The 17,424-nt window shown below is 38.9% G+C and overlaps 1 protein-coding gene across 3 annotated transcripts in view; it reads left to right on the top strand.

Moving 5' to 3' along the window:
- Positions 1 to 17,424, top strand: part of LOC116729617 (tetratricopeptide repeat protein 28) — a 240,695-nt gene that overhangs the window by 133,768 nt on the left and 89,503 nt on the right. For all 3 annotated transcript variants that reach the window (XM_032578288.1, XM_032578287.1, XM_032578289.1), the window contains 3 exons: positions 2,751 to 2,898; positions 7,142 to 7,414; positions 10,228 to 10,358. In XM_032578288.1, coding sequence (XP_032434179.1) covers positions 2,751 to 2,898; positions 7,142 to 7,414; positions 10,228 to 10,358 — 552 coding nt within the window. The remainder of the gene's footprint in view (positions 1 to 2,750; positions 2,899 to 7,141; positions 7,415 to 10,227; positions 10,359 to 17,424) is intronic.

Raw genomic sequence — 17,424 nt, 5'->3', positions numbered from 1 at the left:
ATTTCTGACCATGTTTGTTTATTTTTTATTTATTTGTGCTTGGTTTTACTTTATTTTAATTCTTAATCTACCAAATTTAGAGGACATAGATGCTAGAACACGAGGTACAGTGATGCTAGTAGTTGATGCTACTTTTTTGATTGAAGGAAAGCTTTATTTTATCCATCTTTTTTCTCTACTTCTGTTCCTAGTCGCTTCCATCGGGGCCCTTAAGGGAATGACAGGAGGGCAGGGCATTTTGTAGGGTAAATCTAATCAACGAGAGAAGTGCTTTTAAATGTCTTCTTTTCCCTTGGGCAAAATGTTTTGCGGGAGCGCTCAGTTCTCACCGGCGTATCATGCCCAAACTCCACCGTTTCAAAATGCAATTAATATTGAGCAGGTACCCGGGCCTGCGGTCCCCGTCATATAATAACAATGTTAGAACAAAGGTTAATGCTTTGAATTTAATCTCTGTCCTCGTCATTTTTAGTGAAGTTGCGTTGCAAGTGAGGGGACGTGGGCAGAGGGGTCCGGAGAGTGATTTGTAGTCTGTGTGCGGCTCAGACGGAAGCGAAATTAATTACTGGTCTCTATAAATTCAATGTCATGTCTCATTTTGTTTAATCCCCCCCTTATTTCTCGGTTCGTAGTGGTTCTAGTAGAGAGGCTCGGAAAGACTAATGAAAAGGCCTCTTAGATGCTAATGGCAAATTAGCCTTAGTGTCACTTTTGGAGGCTGTGAGTGGAATGACTGCCTACTCACTCGGGATATGGTCAAGTGGCAGCCAGGGCTGCAGCTCCTCTTGCATAAACACACACATGAAAACACCAAAAGGTTTCTAAAGATGACAGCTTCCCTACATAGTCTTTATTTCTTCCTTTTTCCCATGCTTTGTAGACGCAGTTGTCTCTCAGAACAGTCGCATCTACGACTTTTATCTCAGAAGTGCTCAGTTTGCCTTTTTCCTTGGAGGAGTTTGTGGTTTGGATCATGAATACTGAGTTGAGTCGAGTTCTTTAAGTCTTTGTGGTTAATGCTAAACTGGACCAGAGTCAGATTTAACAACTTACTTGGATTATTGTATGATCAAGCCTCAAATATAAAAATATTTTGAATTACAAGTCTGCACGGAACCTAATTATTTTTCTCTCGGGAGTCCAAACAGACATAAAAAGCAAACTTATTGATGGGGGCTTTAGATCTCAGAGACGGCATCTGTTTTAGGTTTCACTCTGCTAAATGTTCCAAAACACTTTATTCTCTTATGGAAAGAAATAATCTGACACAAGCTGCATGCAGTTTGTGACAGTTTATGTCTGTTTCTCAGCTTTATAAATAAATGATTGAATGACAAATCTGTCTAATTTTTGTCTTTTTGAAGGACCATTCTGTTACGGCTGCCAGTTGTTTGACTTTTACAACTACATCCTGTCACAGTCAATTGTGTACAAATGAATGTGGTCTCTGGAGCTATATGAAGTCTTTGCATTGCATTTAATTTAGAATTATATGTGGATAAATACAAGGTAGTCCATATACGTATGTGGCGTGAGGGGAGACATGGTTTTCATTTAGTTTCCAAATACAAGAAAAGCTGAATTGTGGCATGCATTTTTGTTTCATTTTCTTTACTCTGATACCCAAAATAAAATTCATTGCAACATGCAGCTTTTAGAAGTCACCCAATTTTTAAATAGGACCTGCCAAAGTCCACTGCTGCTCTGCCAGTGGGACATTTTTAGTTTTTCAATAAATCTGGCTTTTATGGAATAGTGGCACAAACAAATTTATTGTTGGAAGAAATACTTAAGAAGTCCAATTTGTTGTTTGCCTCGGGCCATGTGGGGGGATTCAGTAAACATGTGGAAGAGGTTGCTCTGGTCTAATGAGAAAAAAACCTGAATAGTTTGGCAAACATTTGAAACGTCATCTGGTGGAAAATAACACTTCACAGCTCTATGAATGTGCACACCATGTTGGTGGCAGCAGCATGCGGTGGGGATACTTTTCTTCAGCAGCAACAGGAAAGGTAGCGAGAGCTGATAGCAAGGTGGGTGGAAGAAAATCCTAAACCTACTGGCTGAGCTACAATGAAATGATTTCGATCAGTTTCAGGTATTAGAAGGGCCTAGTCAAAGTCCAGATTTGGTAGAGACGCATCCAAAAACACCTGCACCCCATAGCTGGAATCCCAGCTAAAGTTCTACATAGTATTCACTGACTTGGCTTACTACATGCAACCATTTTAAGTTTTGGGGGTTTTTTTTAAAAAGAAGGGAAAAAAGAAAACCATGAATCCCAACTTCACATCTTATTTCATTGGTCTGTTGCATAAATTCTAAATGAAACATTTTGTAATTTGATTTTAAATTTAGAAAAAAAAAATTTTTCAAAATGAAACTGTATGAATACTTTTGCTTATTTTTTTTTGTACTTATCACACACACACCCGAACAGAATTCCCAGCATGCTGAGAGAAAAAAAGCCAAACACGTTGCTCCTCAGGAGGCAGCCATCCAGAGTGTAACACGTGCATTTATGTAAAACTTATAATCCAATTAACAAGCACAAAAAACCCCGCTGATCATTCTATAATGGGGGTACAAAGCAAAGAGGTGCCATGTTTGGGGAAACCGCTCATGTGGAAGAAATGCAAATGGCGTGAAATGAGTGTGTCTGGTAATGTGTTTGATTAAAGCCCCATGCTGTGGTAAACGACCGGATCCCTGATAACTCTTTCTGCTCCCCTCTGTCATTTGTTTTTCAGGCATACTTCCGACAGGGTGTTGCCCTTCAGTACCTTGGTCGCCATGCGGACGCACTGGCCGCCTTCGCCTCTGGGCTGGCCCAGGACCCCAAGAGCCTTCAGCTGCTTGTGGGGATGGTGGAAGCCGCCATGAAGTCACCGCTACGAGGTGAGATCTGTTGAAGCTCAACCCACTCCTCTTCAGCATGCCTGTATCAGTAGATATTCATGTATATTTCACTCTCTTCGTTGCTGCACGTATTTTGTCCTACTGCCTTCTAAATGACTTTCCTCACAGATAATCCTTGTTCTGTCAGTCAATACGTATCTTGGAGTGACTTTATCTGTCATTTTTTTTCAGCTTTACAGCAAGCAGGCAGTCTCTTCGTCTATCTATCTTTTTTTCTTTGTTACCGACTGTTTGTGTCGAGTACTTACCTTCGGGCTCAGAGGCATGATGCCTGCTGCTTCAGCATGTCTTATTGTCACTCAGCCTGATCGCACACACAGATAGCCTGTTATCTAAATGAGCATCCAACATTAATGCCATTGTTTTCGCCTGGCCTCGTGAAAGCTCTTTTACCTAAAGCTGAGTGGATCTTTAGCACTGCGGCGAAACCGAGGTTGTGACTATTGGACTGATGATGTTGCTGGGCCTCATTACCTGTTGGTTGTCACTGAGTGCGATGGTATCACTGTGGAGCCAATCCGACAGTTCTTCCTCTGATAATCCAGGGGACATATTCAAACTGTCTGATTGGTGTTTTACTTTGTCATTATTCATAAAATCCATCAGAGCTAATAATTTCCAAAATGTTCTCTCTGTACAGGTCTAAATAAAAATGGAAATTAAGTAGTTATTCAAATTAAAAAAAAATAAACCATGTTATATGGACTCATTTTGTTGTGGCTCACACAACCATGATAAAGACGGAACATAGACTAGAACTGCTCCTCAGTGGGTTGACATTTCTATATTAAAAATACTTTTGTATTGGTCCAAAAGATCTTAGATTCCTCAGTAGGTAGAATTTGCAATGACCCTTCCTGAAAAGCATGTCAATGTTTTTTCTTTTGGTTGTATTTGTATACAAATGTAAAGCTTTGCTTTTTTAACAAAGTTCCTACTATAAGTTAACATTTTGATTATATTCTACATACCTGTTTTACTTGTTTACTTCATGTTTTCATTTTTCATCACCCTTATCTTTTTGCCAAACTACCGCGAAATTGGTCCCTGAATAAATGTGAGCTGGTTTTGTGTAAACTAAAAAAATTATTTTTTTAAATTTGGGTGCAGATTCAAAGAGAAAAAATGGCTTGGAGAGTGGAGAATGAAGCGTCCATCTTAGCCACTATGAGCTTTTCAGGCTTCAATTGGAACCAAAACAAAAACAAACCAAATTTGGGTCTGAGCCCAGACCAGTCCATTGTGGACTAGAATGGGTGTTCTCTGTAGGGAAAGAGCAATATTTAGGCCAAGCCGCTTAATCCCCTAATTGTTTACCCCACTTCCCTGAGTGCCAAGCAGTCGTGGGAAGACCTAATCCAAGGTGTGTTAAGGAGAGGTAGCTAGGTCAAAGGATTAAAAACAATGATCCTCTCAGAGGGACTGTTGGCACATGGCGACGATAATCAATATTATGCCGGCAAACAGGGAGGATAATCTGTGTTACACAGCCAAAGTCCCTGTAGAAGTGAAAGGTAGGCGTGTACTGCTTTCTCTCCTTTAAGGGAGGAAATTCATACCCAGATTCAGTTGTTACACTATAGAAAATGTTGGACAACAGCAAAAGTAAAGAATGGGATGTTTTAATCAGGTGATGAATTTTTACATGCAGTTTTTCCACATACACTGATATGTGATAAAAAGGTAACTTTTTGAAAAAAAAAACTTAATTTTTTTTTTTCAGGTATCGTCTTATGTGCAAGTCCTTCATATTACTATGTAATCTGTGTACAGTAATGTTTTCCTTTGTGTATTTACAGTATAGCTGCATTATATTGTCATGTTGCCAGATTAAATATGATTGCAGTGCATCTTTATATCACAGATAAATCATAGTTCAGTGCATCTTTAGTGAAACCACTTTTAATTTGATTACATCCACCAAAATAGACAACTGAAAAACTACAGTAGAGAACGACAAACACTAAAAATGTTCTGTGTCTTGAGGACACAGTCAGCAGTCTATTTAAAACAAGAAAATATAGTTTTTGAGTATTTAATGTTATGGATGTTTTGTTTTATTCTTGATTCCTATTTCAAGGTTCAATGTTTTTTCAGAATTACCTGTGTGCATCCCAATGACATCTCAGATCTTGTGTGTCTCATGGCTTGGTTCAGTCCAGATCCTCCATCTATTTATGTGCCAGTGTTGTGTGTAGGGAACAGTGCTCTCCAGTGTTGTCACAACGACCTGTTTATGAACATAACAGCCATGACACCTTTTTAAAAAAGCTTCTTTTTTTTTTTCATCGTTTGATTTATGACTCAGCTCTCAATGTCACTCTGAAGGCAATTACAAGGTGTGAATGGATATAATATGCATGCACTGTCTCCATAACCACGACGTTCTGCCAAGTGCCGGAACAGAGGAGATACTCTTTCAAGTGTTCTTGAAAGAGCATCATCAGTTATGCTTTTGTGCGCTTTTACGGGGATGCAGCTCATATTGAGTAAGCGTGCATGGGGTGTGTGTGTGTGTGTGTGTGTGGGGGTGTGTGTGCGTGTGTGTGTACAACAATGTATAAGCATTTTTGTGAGGGTCTAAGATATACTCCATTTGTTCTGATGTTTCTGTGTTTAAATGTTTGTAAGTAAATTCTTAGCAGTTCCTTAAACTTTGATCTGATAATAAAAAGTAAATCAGACATCGCAGAGATAGAGATTATCTGAAGTGTGCAATGCTTTGATCTAATTGGAAACAACTCAACCATATATTTTTACACATTTTTTCAAGTGTGGTGTGTATTTCAGCTTTACTGAGAAATTAGTTATAGAACCACCATTTCCCACAGTTACTACTGCGAGTGCTTCTACCAGCTTTGCACATTTGGTGACTGAAAACGTTTCTCCACTGTTCACTGAAAAAGTACAGAGTCTCTGCCAGATGGAGTGAAAGCATTTGTTCTCATCAGTTATCTAGTCTTTTCCACAGATCCACAATTTGATTTATGTTTGGGCTTTTCCTGGTCCATTTTGCCACCTTTCATTGTAGCTCTCACTGTGTGTCTTTAGACTCTTAGTTTTGGTTTTAAAATCAAATCTCGCCTTATCCTTCTCCACAACTTTCTCACGCTTCTATCTGCTGTGTTCCTCGGTGATGCTGTTTATTCACTAATGTTTTCTAACAAACCTATAAGGCCGTCACAAACAGTTGGATTTATACTGAGAATAAATTACACTCAAATACTTAGAAAATCTATTGTTCTCACTGAATGTGTTTTCAGGTATCAGAGTACAGGGGACCGAGTACCAACGAATAAAACACTTTTATTTTTATTTGTGACACATTCATAAAACAATGTCTAGATTTATTCCACTTTAAGGTAATGTTCTACTTTGTGTTCCAATATAACACGCTGTTCGTGGTTATGTAGCAAAATGTTGAAAGGTTTAGGGGATGTAAATATTTTTGGTATGTATCTAGAAATACACGCACAAAAGGAGCACATATGCATCATTAGACACAAAGACCTACATACAGTTGGTCAGGTCAGGACGTTCGATGTTGCTGTCTGCCACAGGGCTTTATAATCTGAAAAGGCTCTAGATCCCCAATCCCATGAGGTCCACCATTGATTTATGTCATTGTGTGAGTTTTCAGCCTCTTCAGAGGTCACCTTGTACATCTCCTTTGGTCTTTGCTCCTGCATTACATCTCCACTGCATACTGGCATGAGCTGCTTTTGTTTTCCCGTCATCCTGTCATTTTAAAGTGAATAACCTGGTGTAGCTTTCTCAGTCATTTTACCTGACAAAAGGAAGAAATATTGGCACAATCTTGTTACGTGGTTTGTGAGAATGATCGCTAGCAATTGTCTAAACATTTGTCATTTTATGCAGTGAAAATTGCTTTAGATAGACCAAGTCAAAGAGTAAGGATGAAAAAATGGATCATTCAGTGCATTGAGTTACTGTTAAATTGTCAAGGACAGCCGTCTCTTAGCCGAGCAACAGGCTATGATTATGGACGTTGCTAAAAGCTGTTATTTAAAGAAAGTAAGGGCAGAGTGGAGATAAATCCCACCTTTACACAGAATTTACAAATCTGCAACTCATTTCTCATAATCTACCTCGTGTTATTGTTACTCAGCATATCAGCAGAATGTTTTTTTTTTGTTAGTTTTTTTTTTTTTGCTTTGGGACCCTTCATAATCTGTGTCTAACATGTCTTTGCTCTGCACAGATTCTCTGGAGCCCACCTATCAGCAGCTTCAAAAGATGAAGCTGGACAAAAGTCCCTTTGTGGTGGTGTCTGTGATTGGCCAGGAGCTACTGACAGCGGGGCACCACACGGCCTCCGTGGTGGTGCTGGAAGCCGCCTTGAAGATAGGAACGTGCAGCCTCAAGCTTCGCGGCTCCGTCTTCTCCGCCCTCAGCAGCGCCCACTGGTCCCTGGGCAACACAGAGAAGAGCCTCGGATACATGCAGCAGGACTTGGAGGTGGCCAAGACCTTAGGTATGTCAGCTGGGAACGGGCGTCAATTATTTCCGTTAGCTACGTTTTGAAATTCGCAGTAATGACACAAATATTTACATTTTAAAAATATTAAGATAAATATTATATAATAATAGTAGTAATAATGACAAAACACTGAACAACTACAAAGTATAAAAGTCAACCAGCTTTTGAGTCGGGGGTGTAGATTACATAAGGGGCATTTACTGACTGAAATAAAATTTGATTTTTAGTTTCCAAATCCCAGATCAAGCTAAAAGTTGTATTGTTTTGGTCAACAGCGGATTTCTTGATGCATGTCATACTGTAATAAACAAGAATATTTTGCTTCTAATGACGACAATTTTTTTTATATGTCATCACTGGTGTTTACACTGAAGTCTTAAAAAACTCTCAGCTACTGCACATCCTTGTTATTGCTTCCCTTTTTCCCCTACAACAATCAAGTGATATGTTTTGATGAATACATCAAAATGACACTTTGCATAATATGAACTCAAAATGTCACCGCTTCTTCCATTATTAAGATTCAAATGCTCATTCTTCATAGTTTCATCGTCATGTTTTATTACTGACTGAGTGTTCCTCAGCATGGAGGAAATCAGTGCTGCATATATTTCCTCAGAGATGTTCTGTCATTCTTCAAAAGACATTTTGCTTTCTGCTGGAAGGGTTGTGTTTTGCTTAGTTTCTCTTTAAAATACCCCAAAGGTGTAGGAAGTTGTTCAGCAAACCTGGCAATGTCAGAGCTCTCACTTTGTTTTTCACTCAAAACTGTTTGGAAATTTTAGAAAAAGTCATTGGGTAGTTAACATAAAGTTTTCTAATCAAGGTGGGATATGTATATATATTTATATATATGTATTTATAAGTGCCTCTGCCTTGTAGATATCCAGATATGGTTATGTATTAAAGTCCTACTTCCAGTCTTTTCTGTCGTCGTTTTGCAATCATGAGAGATCTTGGGTAGGTACCTACCTGGCAAAGTGAACCCAAATTTATCTTGATCTGATCTGACAAATGAGTTAACTTTCAATATTCATTAGTCTCTTTTTGTTGTTCTTCAGTGGAGTTTAATGTGTGGCAACAAGCAGGACATTTTTTTCTTGGATGTCATCCATAGGTACTGATATATACTGTGTCCTTTTAAATTATATGAAAAGTTATACAAACTAATTTTCACAGATACATTCTCTGTCAAATCTGTTTTCAGAGATAATTTATATAAGCAGTAAGCTATTGTTGTAATTCTGGGACTATTTCTGAGTACTAATGCAATTTTTTAGCTAACTTTTATGCAGTGTCCCTGTATCATTTTTTGTCTTTGAGTGTGACTACAGTATTAATGAGTAAAGTTGTACAGCTTGTATGTTGCTGATTTTAGATCAATTCCATTTTGCTTTAGTCAATAACTACTTTGCTACTGTTTAAAAGCTTGTGGCGAATATCCAGCCTTCGGTTTTTGTAAAACTTTAACTAGACAATAGTATTTTTTTTTTGCCAACTCTAAATTCTCTTCTTTGAGTCAACATTTCCAAATCATGTTGTGTTCCAACAGAGGTTGAAAGCTTTAAAAATTGCAGCTTTTTTCTGCTCCATTCGAACTTCCAGTTGTGTACTAAAAGTCTTGTTGTCTCTAGCTGTCATGCAGCTTGAATGAAGCACAGCACAAGCACCACAAACATGACTTTCTACGTCTCTTTTTTTCTATTATTATTTTGACTTAGTGAAAATAGCAAATTCTGACAACAAGTCTCCGGTTTGGGAGTGGTTACTGTGTGACTGGTTCTGACCAGTCGCAGTCAGAACCAGTAGACCTGAAAACGTTTTGATTCCGATAGCCACTCTATTTCTTGACCAACCTCTAATATTGAGAATTGATTACATTTATGTAACATTGATGTGACACTGCCTAACATGACTCAACTTTACTGATGATGAGGTGGATAAACAGGGTAACTGCAGTGATTTCAGGTCACTCTTGCCTGTTAGTTGACTTTCTCAGTAATAAATGTGATTCATTTTGAGCCTTTGTTTAGATTACAACATTTATGCTCACTGCAAAATCCTGTTAGCTAACTGTAAACCAATTAATTACCAAATGACTTCATCCTACTTTTTAGAAATGTTAGCACATTCATATGCTAACATGTTTAAGCTAACATTAGCTTTAAGCTAAAAACAGACCACTTAGCTTAGCTGCTGCCTCTTCTCTCATTTATCTCAGTGAATTATAGCATAATTTTGAGTAAATTTTGTAGTGAGACTTATTTTCAACTTTCTCAAATGTTTAAGGTGATTTAACAATTCTTTAAAAGAAAAAGAATTCCACATACTGTGGAAACTTTACAGAATGGGAAAAAAAACATTAAGCAAAAAAAAAAAAAAAGAGCAGCACTGACTGGCTCCACTCGTCTCACCCCCACACGTTTGACACATGAGTGGGCAGAGCAGCTGGAGATAAGAAGCGGAGGTTCTCAGGTGGAGCGCAGAGACTTGAGCTTTACTTTGGCCCTTACTGTGAGGCCTCGCTGTCAGACAGAAATAATAAGGCTTTCCCCTTTTGCCCTCCGGAGCTTTAAGATCAGCACTACCAGCTGTCAGAGAAGCTGTTCTTGCAGGGAAGAACGCAGAACGGCCACTTTACCTTTTAAGGGTGCAGTGGCATGCAAGTGGCAATACATGTGTTTCATTACACAGAAGGCTGATATGAAATAAACACCACTTGGTTTCTAATTGTGTCCAGCAGATAGTTAAGGTGTGTGTCAGGGTGTCGGTTGTTGTGTTTCAAGTCTTTTGTTCTACCTCTTCAGGTGACCAAACTGGGGAATGCCGTGCTCATGGGAATCTGGGCTCTGCATTCTTCTCCAAGGGGAACTATCGTGAAGCATTAACCAACCATCGCAACCAGCTGGTACTGGCCATGAAGTTAAAGGACAGAGAGGTAAGTAGTGTTACAGCGACCCTGAAATGAGTAGAGCAGGCCAACTGTCACTGCAGAGGATAATAAATTGAGGTGGATTCTTTTTTTCTTTCCTTGAGTCTCATATTGAAAATGCAGGATTGTGCTGTGCCTTGAAATTCCTCTGTTCTCCTGGTTTGGAGGACACGTGAAGGGGAAATATGAAGGACACAGAAATGCGGCTGCTCTTTGTCACTTCAGGAAAAAAATAAGTGTGAAATTGGTGCAGAGCACACATAGAGGGGAAAGTGGATGAGAAATAAGAGTTCGAGCAACAGACTCAGATAATGGGAAGCTTTAGCTGCTGCTATTATCGGTTCTAACTGTTAATGCAGATTTTAATCAGATGAATACCTGACTGCGTGGCCTTCAAGCATTCACAGTTTTTGAACTGTAATTTGCAGGAAATAATTTGATTTGGAAGGAACGAAAAGATTTGGCCTGCCAGATCCACTTTTCATCCTGTGCTGCCCTCTTTCTCTTCTTTCCGTCTCTCAGCTCTCTCTGTCTCTCTGCCCGACCTTTGTGGTCATTGTTGTGGGGTGACAGGTGCTTGTTCCTACACAATTCCCGTCACACAAAGAAAAGAATGGCCTCCTGTTTCCCCTTCCTTATCCTTCCTACCAGACTGGCAGGCCTGCTTGTTTTGGTCACTTCATATAGGGAGGCATTTAAGGAATCACGTCAAGTGCAGCACAATACACCAGGACGGAACTGACCATTGAGGAATGAGGACAGAGGTGTCTTTGACGTCTCTTATTTTCAAAGATCAAAAGTATGACTGTGTGGTCAACTTTCCCTTACAAAGGTATTGATGGCCCTTGAACCTTTTCACATTTAGTCACATTAACAGCTAAATTTATTAATGTATTTTGAAGAGGTTTTAAGTAACAAGCAAATGCAAAGTAGTGCATACTGTGCATGTGTTCCAAAAGAAAAAGTGTGCATTGTTTCGTACAAATAAATCTGAAACTGTGGCATGCATTTATTTATTTTATCTCAACACTTTGTAGAACTCCCTTTCACAGCAGGTATCGCTGCAAGTCTTTGGGGGTATGTCTCTACTTGCTTTGCAGATCAAGAGACTGAAAGACTCTAATCTTCCTTGCAAAATAGCTCAAGCTTTGTTAAACTATCTTTGAAGATCAATTTCAAGTCTCACTACAAATGAGATTCTCAATGATATTTATATTTTTACAATTAATCTACACAGTTTTATTGCAGTTCTGGCTGTAGGTTTAGGGAAGGTGAACATCGACCTTTATCTCAAAGGGTCTTCTTGGGTTTCTGCTAAAGAAAATTATTCTTACAACATGATGCTGCCACTGCCATGTTTAATACTAGTGAGATTTTGTTTTGAGTTTCAGTTTTCCACCACACATGATTAATTTTGATCTCATCAGACTAAAGTTGTAGCAAACTTTGAAGGGGGCTTCTCATAGCTTTCCCCCTGCAATACCATCTTTACTACTTTTCCTTCACTTTGTTTATTTACCATTTATTGGTTTATCACAGAAATTCATATAAGATCAATTAAGCTACATTGAAATAAGTTGTTGTACCATGAAAATGACATAAACCTATAATGGAAATCATTTTATTAGTAAGATTCAGCTCTGAAGTTCATGTCTGGATTTTGGTCCCCCCTCCATCTACACACAAAGTAATTTTCAAAGTAAACTGTTCTCTTGTGAGAACAGCATCATGCCTGGGCCCAGCTGAGGACAATGAACTCCACAAATGGTTGCATCATATACAAAACCTTGTGATTGGCTCCTAACAGCCCACCCTACTTTCCTCCCCGGCTCTGCTCTCGTTCATCCCGAGGCCCCCTAATCAGAATCATATGTGTGTCACACCACCTGGTCTCCTTCAGAACACACTGGAGCCTGGTGCGCAGCTCATTACGGCCAGCCGGGTGTTTTTGTGTTTCTGATGTGGACTTTTTTATCTGGCCTCTCTGAAGCTGAGGTCACTTCCTAGGGGCCCTGGGACAGGATGTTGTTTCTGACGGGATTTCCCATGTGTAGTCTACGGTCTACGAGCTCTGAGAAGATCCAACGGACTCATGATGTATAAATTTTCAAAAAGCAATGATTTCTTTTGTGAATTATAATGTTGAGTTCTCTACAATGACTAAGTTTTTGGATGTATTTTGGAAAATCTTACAGTAAAGTGATTAGTATGATAAAGTTCCCTAGTAGACCATCCTGGTATGATGCCAATGATATAAAACTATAAATAAGTTTTCTTTATAGATTATACAGTTCATCTCTTTGTGTATAAATATCCCTTAATCTATATTTTTTACTCCAATGTTTAATGAAAAAAAAAAAACAATAATTAAAACACGGACGTTATTAAAGCTTCAGATTAGAATTGTGTTGCACTTATCAACTCAATTGCTAACATCTGGGGATGTGATGACATCATTAAATGGAAGCCAGATAAGTCACTGAGGTCAAGTAGCTGCATGATCAGAGGTTTAAATATAAAGAGGTGGAGGATGGTCCTCATCAGGTCCAAATGGGACTTTTATATAATACAAAAGGTCCAGAACAACTATTAGTGAATAAATGCGTTTTATTAGATTTGTTCACAATCAAGAAGCGAATGGCTGCTTACAACAGTTTCTTGTTTTTGTACCACTGTAATTTTTGAATTCAAAGCGTGATCAGAAGAGGAATTTTAACTTAAACTTCATGACTTTCTGATTTTTACAAATGTTGTGCATTTGTTTACATGCATGAACATAAAAAAATATGAAAGATGGCTCTGTAGTCCTTCAACTAGCTCACATTAGTTTTATTTTCTTCCCTTTTTCCCCTCAGTTTCTATTTTCCATTTTTCAGAACAAATTCTGCACCATATGTTTAATGTATGAAACTTCAGTAGTCCACTAGAAAATTAACCAACATTTAATGAGACTAATTGAGGCCCTAAAAATATATATATTTATTGGTTAACTGTGAATATTTTTAGTATTCCATATCATGGGCATCAAAGTGCCCTAAGATTTGGGCTGGGCCCGCATTGCCTCTGTTTTCAGTCTATATCTGAGAATCTCTGGCCTATAGCATACTTTACATTGCCCTTTCCTTTTGTTGTTCCACCAAGAGAGATACTGATGGTACAAATAATGAAAAGTAATGCAACTGCCAACCTACAAAAACGCTGGATGTCCTAACCAAAATTGCCTGTTTATTGGGAAAGATCAGAGCAAGAAATAGAGCAGGATATCAGATAAGTTGTTTCTTATAAATCAAGCAGCACTTGTTCTGTCAGATCTTGATTTGTCTCGTGGTAATTGGGACTATTTCTGTGTGCATCTGTGCAAAGAAGTCAAACATAGTGTTGAGCGTTTTTCTGTAGATGGCCAGTGGACTTTGTGACACTAATAGATTGTTATAACTCTATCTAGGACACTATGAAGATGAAACGCTGAGAAGAAAAAAAAGAAAAGCAAACAGAGAAGCAGGCGGAGTGGTGGAGAGGCTCAAACAGAGAGCGCTCTGTCATCCACAATCCTCCTCTGGAAATCTTAGCCAGTGAGGTCATGGGCTAGCATGACGTTAGTGTTGTACGTTAGACTCACTGACTTATGGCTATATCTTTTGCAGATTTTCAACTGTCACGTGTACTGCGGCTATAACATAAACACGGCGTCTTTTCTTTGTAGGTGTGTGACTTTAAAAGCTTTTGTTTTTGTCCCACTTTGAACACCTGGCTTCATCCAAGGGCCTGCCAGTAACTATTTTTACAAAAACTCTGTAATTGTGAAACAAGGTTGTTTAACTAGGGCTTTCCTCTGGGTGCTCTCTTACTCCTTCCTTTTTGTTTGTGACTTTCTTTTTGTTATAATAGTAGGGTTAGGTAGAAGGAGGTTACCCCTAATTTAGGGTGAGTTTTTTTAGGTGAAACTAAGGTGGGCTGGCAGACGTTCACGCTGTAATTATGTCATGTGTGATTCTAAAAAGATTCTCTAGCAATGACACCCACCGACCTCAAACCCAAGAAAAGAGAAGCTTAAATGCTTTCTGGAGTTTTGCTTCTGTTCATCTTAACTGTCTTTGTTCCACTGTATATGTTGCAAAGATTTCAGTAAACTTTACCCATTATTTTGAAATTGATAGTGATGTATTTTCGGGACAACATGTTAAGGCGGGCCTGTGTCTCATTCACACTGCAAGAAAGCAAGAGAGAGAAAGACTTTCAATAGAAAACAGGTAGGCTGAAGGGATTATTGAAAAGGTGATTTGTTTTTCCTTTTCATAAAAATATTGCTGTTTCAGTAACACTAACCAAACTAACCTCACTAATCTCTTGTATAAGATGCTACAGATAGATAAAAATGTAAACCTTGTAATTATTTTGTGTTGGTTTTAAAATGTTATTAAAATGCTCATGTACAGTGAGCATTCAATTATTTAAATACTTAAATGATGGTCAAAACTACAACACTGATAAATTAGTATTTAGATACTCTTTTTATCCTGTCTTTCTTTGTTGCTGAAAAGATCTTTGTGTTTAGATAAATAATTATTATCATCTAAGGGTCAAGATATTGAAAATTGGCGCAAAACTCTGACAGGAAAACCTTTTTTTGGAGGTGGGGGATGTTTGGCTTAGCTTCATGGATCCTTCGAGGATGTAGCTGGTGTGATAAGGCCAATGGCTGAAAGATGAGCCTCTAAATAAGGGGTGAGGTCGGGAGCTAAATGTGGGTGTTCAGTTGTCAGGGTGAGGGTTTGTCAGTGTTTGTCAGCACTCCAGCCGAGTAGGGGATCATTAAGGAGTCATTAGTGTATGGACGTGTGCCTCTGGCGAATCTCCTGGGGGTTTCGCTGATTGAGGATGGCAGAGGTGGGTGTGCTGGAGTGTAACTTGGCACCCATGTCTCTCTTCTTTAGCCTCCACTGATTTTGTGATTAGAAAGGAGGCTTTTGGAATGATTAGAGGGGCTAATTTAGCTGAAATATCTGGTGGGGGTGGGGGACAAGAAGAGATAGATGCCCAACTAAATAAAAAGCAGCACATATCTTGCTTAGAGTGCACTTCATAAGGTTGGGTAGTTTGTGAGGGCATTCAGGTGTTTTTATTACTTTTCCAACAGAACCAATATGATCTGTACCTGCTTCCTTACCTCTTCTGGTGCTAGTTTGAAGAGCAAGAGCTTGAAGAGCTTGCTTTAGTGCTGCAGCTCCGGCAGCATGTCCAGCCCGCTGCGCCTTAATGGCACGCAGGCTTTCCTCGGCCCAATGGCTCAGAACTGCTCCACAGCAGCCTGCAAAGCCATGAATCATGAGAGATGGACGGCAGGCGTCAGCCAATGGGCCATGACCAGAACTGGGAAACAGGGATTGTGTGTGTGTAAGTGTGTTTTTCTTTTGAGCACACATCTGCGTTCCCATATTCCAGTGTCATGTGAATGTGTCATGTCCGTTTAATGCGCATGTTTGTCTTGGAACGTTTGCCTGTGCAAACACATATGGAGGACGTATTTTTTGTATGTTTTTTCACGAGGGGGTAGGGTTGTAAAACACAAGGAGAAATTTAGAACTGCTTTACAATCTATAGCTGTTTTCTAAGTGCTTCTGAGATTTAGGCTTGTGCAGCTTGCAGTTTAATGATGCACTCACTTGTCTTTGGGCATATTGACCAAATTCAGGGTTGACAAACAAACATTTCCTCTGTCACTGTGCGTGTATGCATATAAGCATGTTATGCTTGCATTGCTGTGCATTAGCTGCATTCAAGGTGACGCAGCTTTGTGTCTCCCCCAGCAGAGCACTTGGAAGGCTGTCAGAGAGATGAATGGCTGCCGTTATATCGACTACTGCTTTCTGCTGGCTCTTCTCTCTCTCTCTCCTTCTGCTGCATCCGGTGTTCTGTATGTCCACTATTCCACATCACTTTCACTTCCTTTGTTATCTCATCTTCCATTTTACCTCCCCCACACACTCCATTTATACTTTGCATTTAATTTCATTTTCTCTATCTATACTTTTGAGTACTTTTTAATTTGGCTTTAATTTTGATAAAATGGCCATGCCAAAACATGTTGGTAAAGATATCCTTAGTAAAACGGACACGAACCATGTTTGAATGATTATTTGCTTTTACTTCTTAGATCGATGCATTGATTCCAAAAAGTCAATGTATTGAACTCTTGGATATCTGATTATGGATGTCAGTGAACAAGCAGCTTCTAGTGATGCTTTATATTACAACAGATGCATCAATCAGAATTTTGGGACAAACTTTGATATCAGTTTTCTTTTAAATAGATTTTGGAAGTTTCTGACTATCCTTCATGACTATTATACAATAAGATACAGACAATACTTAGGAAGGTAAATATTCAGCCTTGTGGTTGTCTGCTTTAAGTTTCATTCTTGTGCCCTGAATGAACAAAAGATGTAATAAATATGTAATAAAAAATAGTTTTGTTTTACTTTCATTCACTCTGAAGAGAGCTGTTGTTTGTAGCAGACCCTGATAAACTTACTGTGACGCATCGAGTTTACCATTCAGTCACAATTTACTGCTGATAAAGCTGAAAATAGATTCTGGTAACTAGCCAATTTTTCTGTGCACCTTTAACCAAATGCTGCAGCAGGCTGTATTTACTAGATCCCTAGGAAATAAGGTAATTCACCTCGAATATTACCTCTATTCTGCCTTTGTCATATTTGCTGCCCAAATGAATAGCACTATCCTGGGTTAGATTAGATAAATAAGTCACATGGTCTGGTTACATGAGATTCCCTTCCTTTCTGATCTGTTTTGATGTCCTATATGATTAGAAATGTCAGCCGGGGCATATTTAGATTGTGTTCATCAAAGGTTTGTGCTTCCTTGAGGTTTTCATTGCACCGCAGGGAAATTCTAATCACTTTGAAAATCAAATGTTCAATCATTAATCTTGGCAGAAAGATTTGATGTCAAATGGAGAGAAGTTTGAAGTCAGAATGTGCCAACCTATCTTCTCTAGATAATAGGTGGGAGATAAGAGATGGAGCCAGCCAGTGGAACGTTGCTTCACAAG

This window comes from Xiphophorus hellerii, chromosome 12 (genome assembly GCF_003331165.1).
Source record: "Xiphophorus hellerii strain 12219 chromosome 12, Xiphophorus_hellerii-4.1, whole genome shotgun sequence".
Lineage (NCBI taxonomy): Eukaryota > Metazoa > Chordata > Actinopteri > Cyprinodontiformes > Poeciliidae > Xiphophorus > Xiphophorus hellerii.
Note: the sequence above shows the minus strand (reverse complement) of the source record. Positions and strands in the feature narration are given on the sequence as shown.